The sequence below is a fragment of the Asparagus officinalis genome, chromosome 8, assembly GCF_001876935.1.
Source record: "Asparagus officinalis chromosome 8, Aspof.V1, whole genome shotgun sequence".
Taxonomy (NCBI): Eukaryota; Viridiplantae; Streptophyta; class Magnoliopsida; order Asparagales; family Asparagaceae; genus Asparagus; species Asparagus officinalis.
The window spans coordinates 10,483,436-10,488,125 of record NC_033801.1 but is presented as its reverse complement, the minus strand read 5'-3'; the positions used below and the strand labels follow the sequence as shown (position 1 = coordinate 10,488,125).

At 38.5% G+C, this 4,690-nt stretch overlaps 1 protein-coding gene across 1 annotated transcript in view; it reads left to right on the top strand.

Annotated features, from left to right (window-relative positions):
- The window catches only part of LOC109819737 (aldehyde dehydrogenase family 2 member C4-like), a 13,687-nt gene continuing 9,202 nt past the window's right edge, over nucleotides 206–4,690 (top strand). Inside the window, 1 exon segment of the mRNA XM_020385594.1 lies at nucleotides 206–372. Within this exon segment, the coding sequence (XP_020241183.1) occupies nucleotides 279–372 (94 nt within the window). The 5' untranslated portion in view covers nucleotides 206–278.

The window sequence follows — 4,690 nt, the reverse complement described above, 5'->3', positions numbered from 1 at the left end:
TGCAGAAACGATTATATTGTAGTCTTGAATAACTTGGTTGTTCCAAAAACAATTTGTTCAACATTTTTCATTTGATTCAGAAATAAGAATAGTTCCAACCAGAACAAAGAAAGGGCTCTGTGCAACAGACTCCTAACTGGGGGCTTTTTGCTAAATTTGTATATTCGTTCAGCATCTACAAATAGTCCAACACTCTCTCCACCACATACAAGCTCTCTCTCTCTCTCTCTCTCTCTCTCTCTCTCTCTCTGTCTATCTCTCTCTCTCTCTATCTCAAGATGGATGGCCATGGCAATATAGAAAGCAACAAGATGCCAGAGATCAAGTTCACCAAGCTCTTCATCAACGGCCAATTCGTCGACTCCGTCTCGGGTAAGTATTATCCTTTTTGTGATCACCTTATTTCTCTGTGTATATTTCCCTTCTTTTTTTTTCCTTCTCTTTTTTGATTGTTCTTAAAATCTTTGTTTTGAACGAATTGAGTGATGGGTATTTAGTTGTATTTCTCTCTGTTTCATCATTTTTTCTAAATATCCTTTTGGTTTACATATCTGATCATATGAGCTTTTAGGCTAAGAAATAGATGATTGTCAAAATAAAGATAGTATTAAAATTTTTAGAAATAAATGACAAGATCTTTGTATTGCTCTGGTGAAAAGATACGTACATTGATATTTGTCCCAGTATTAACTTAAGCTTCATCTGGTAGCATTAGTTGTTGTTTTTCGTTATCTTATCAATATTTTTTAATTAGCAAGATTCCTTAATTCTAAGATCCACATACAATTGTATCTAAAATATACATTGATATTTGTCCCAGTATTGACTTATTCTTCATCTGGCGGAATTAATTGTTGTTTTTCGTTATTTTATCATTATTTTTAATTAGCCAAGTCCTTAATTTAGTGCTTCATTAATCAATCAGATAAGGGTTGGTTCGGCTCACGGCCAAAGAAAGCAACAATAATGGGTCCCGCCTGCGGACCATTCCAAATCTTCGTCATTAAGGCCTATTAATTAGCTGCCGGAGGAGATCTTTGTCTTAGTGCTTATATGCCTCTATTATTTAATTCTTTCTTTCTTCAACCTTTTCTTTTCAAGTAACAACACAAAAGATTTCACGGTATTAGAAAAAAAATAACATAAGTATTGCAATGTTTAATAAATAAAAATTCGTGATAGACATGTCATAGGCATAGATCGACCGTCGGCCTTTTGGGTAAGACTCAAAGCAACAACTAGCAGGCCATTTGTAGGCCTATCCATTCAGGCCAGCCTGATCTGGAAATACGGGTCCGGCCAAGAAAAATAGGTGGCCCAGACCTGGACCCGAACTCGGACTTGGACTCGGAGGGCCGGGTCGGGCCCGAGCAGGCCGGGTATTGGGTGGGCCCCTTTTTTCTTTGTTTTTAAAAAATTGCTTAAAATTAGTTTTTTTTTTCAAAAAAGAAAATTTTAAGAGTAATTAAGATATGCGAGATTTAGACAAAAATTCAATCATATTATTAATCACTTATAAATATACAATTTGTAAATACAAATATCATAGAAATTAAAATGATAATCTTATCCTTCTTCATATGCTCATTACACCATCACTTCTAAAGATCACATGCGCGTAGACAAGAATGATGAAGAAGACTTAGAAACACAAGTAAGCACAATTGGAGAATATTTTCAATATTTTAGATACAATCATCAGAGAATGGTAGAGGTGTTAACAAAATATATTGTTATCAGTGACCTACAATATTTTACTATGGGGGAGGATCCTGATTTTGTGGAGTCTGCCCAAGCTTTAGAACCAAAATATGGGGAAATCCCTAAAAACATTATCATAGCTGACATTTTTTTTGCTTGTATGAGAAAAATAAAGAGCTTTTAGTTGCTATGCTAACATCTTTGCCTACTAAAGTTGTATTAACTTCTGATGTTTGGACGAACACGATTTCTTATGGATTAGTTGATATCCCACGTTCACAATTCTCCACCTCCCATGTTGTCGATCTAACTCTTCAGATAGGAATCCTTCACCGAATCCTTCGAACAAACCTCAAGCCAAACATGAAGCTCTGATACCACTTGTTGTGCGCAGTGAAAATTTCGGCAGCACCTCTGCAGCGGAAATTTCGGCAGCACCTCTAATTTTTATGTCTTATTATTGTATAATCGTTCGTTAGACAGATACTGATCGGATAATGCAAAAAAGAGTTCTTGATTTTTTTACTCTTCCTCTTGATGGGTGGACAGGTGATCAAGCTATGGAAATAACTAAAGCTTATGAATTAGATAACAAAATTCTCAATGCTTCATTTGATAATGCATCTAGTAATAACGTCGCAATAGATTATTTAAAGGGTGCTTTAAATCCAGTTTTATATGATAATTTGTCCAATGTTCATTGTATTTGTCATTTTATAAGTCTTTGTGTAAAAGATGGTTAATTTAAATCAAATTAATTCACATATAGAAAAAAATAGAAATGCTTCAAGCTTTATTTGTCGCAAAACACAACCTTTCAAACAAATATGTAGAGATTTTGGTTTAACTCCTGGAAATTTTCCATGTGATTTTACAACTCGTTGGGATTCAACTTGTTATATGTTACAAGCTTGACTTCCATGTAAAGATCCAATTACTGTTTTCATTAACTCCCAACTTTCAAAATGTGAACATCTTATAAGTGATGATGATTGGTATGCAGCACAAAAGTTTACAAAATTATTAGAAGTATTTGAAGATTCTAGTAAAATTTTTAATCGCTAGAGTTCATTTCTTGGATCAGAACATTATATCTTGACACCTTCTACTCAATTATCATTAGTAAGTAATCGATAGTTTTTTTAATAATTATTGGGTTTTTACATCAAAACCACATTTACTTTTTACCCAAATTGATACTTATCATCTTTAAAGTTGCTAACATGTTTGTAACGTCACACCTAATCTAGTTTTCAACCAAAAAATACGCGAAATGACCACTTAACCCTCACCATTTTCTTATTTTTTTCATCTCCTTCCTCTAACCCTAACCCTAACCCTAGCCTCCTCATCCTCCTATCCTCCCCCTCTTCCCTCTCCTTCCTCCCCCAACTCTTCCCCCCTCTCTCGTCCTCCCTCTTCCTCGCTGACCTCCCACTCTCCCATTCCTTCCAAGTGGGAACTAGGACCAAGGTTAGGGTTTGGGGGAGGTGGTGGACATGGGTAAGGGTTCGGGTTAGGTTTTGGGGGAGGTGGCGACCATAGGTTAGGATTAGAGTTAGGGTTTGTAGAAGAGGAGAATGGACGAGGCCAGTGTTAGGGGTTGGAAGGAAGAAGATGAGGGTAAAATGAAAATATCTGATTTTTCGTGGGTGAACAGTAAAAAAAGATGTAACATTACAAACATGTTAGCAAGTAAAGGTGGTTTACATAAAAAAACCTTTAAATGTGGTAACTATTAATTTGGATAAAATTAAACGTGGTTTTGATGTAAAAACCCGTAATTATTTTACTTGATGTTTTTTTCTCTCTAAAATCAGTTTCTTTTGAGCCTCTGGTTTTTTTAGATGACAGTAGGTTGATGATTAGATATATATAAAAAGGAAAAGCAATCTCATCTCGAATGTAAGATGAATGAATACATAAATCACTAGAAAAGAATAGGGGTTGTCCGAACCGAGCCGGGTCTGGGCTAGGCTCGGGCCGCTCGGTCCTACGGTCACTTTTTTGACCGTTTAGACCTGGTTGTTTTCCCGTCGGCCGGGCCGGACCGCTTGTCCAACAGTTATAATTTAACCGTTGCACTAGGTCGGGTCTGAGCCCGGTCCGGGCCGCCTAGCCCAACGATAAAAAATTTGGACTGCTTAGCCTCGGGTCGACCAGGCCGAATCGGCCCGTTCCATTCCCTGCCACCGAAGCCGGGCCCCGGTCAGAGTTAGACCTGGACCCGGGCATCCCCGACCTAGCTATTTTTCGGGCTTGGTCTTGTGCGGGCTCCGCTAAAGCAACCTGACCTAAGTTGGGTCCGGGACTTGGGCCTGAATGGACAGCTCTAACCGAGGCGCTAGCACGACCGGGGTCCGGTCCGGGCCTTAGGCCTGAATGGACAGCCCTAGCCATTTGCAAGAGGTTTTTTCTTTGGATCTTATTGCCACTATAGTTTTTGACAGAGTGTGACGTGGTTTATAAAACTTTTCAACTCCTTTCATATTTTGATGAAATTTGTCATATATTACAACTAGGTAGAACTGATGAGTTTAATTGAGAATAAAAAGGTCAAAAAAATTTATTTAAGAAGTCAGTCAGTCAAAATCAAAGTATAGGACGGATAAGTTTTAAAGTGTGGGCGTAGGGGATTAAGACAAGGAGATCTTGGAGGGGCTTTATCCCCTATCTCCCTCGGTAGAATCCCCATCCACACATTTACCTGATTCTGTTTGTGGGCACGGGGACAGCAGGGTGTGCGGTTTACCTGGCTAGTGGACCCAGACCAGAGAGCTTGGGCTTGGTTTGGATCCACCCCACAGGAGGCCAGTCACCTGGTGGTGGGACCCTCTGGTCATATAGGGCGTGGCTTCTTTAGGGGCTGTTTGGTTAAAAAAAATTTCCCTTGAAAGCCTGCCAAAGGGTCACTTTTTTGGCAGGCTTTAAGCAAAAACGCCTCTAAAAAAGAGGATTTTGCTTGAAAACCTGCCAAAAAGTGACACTT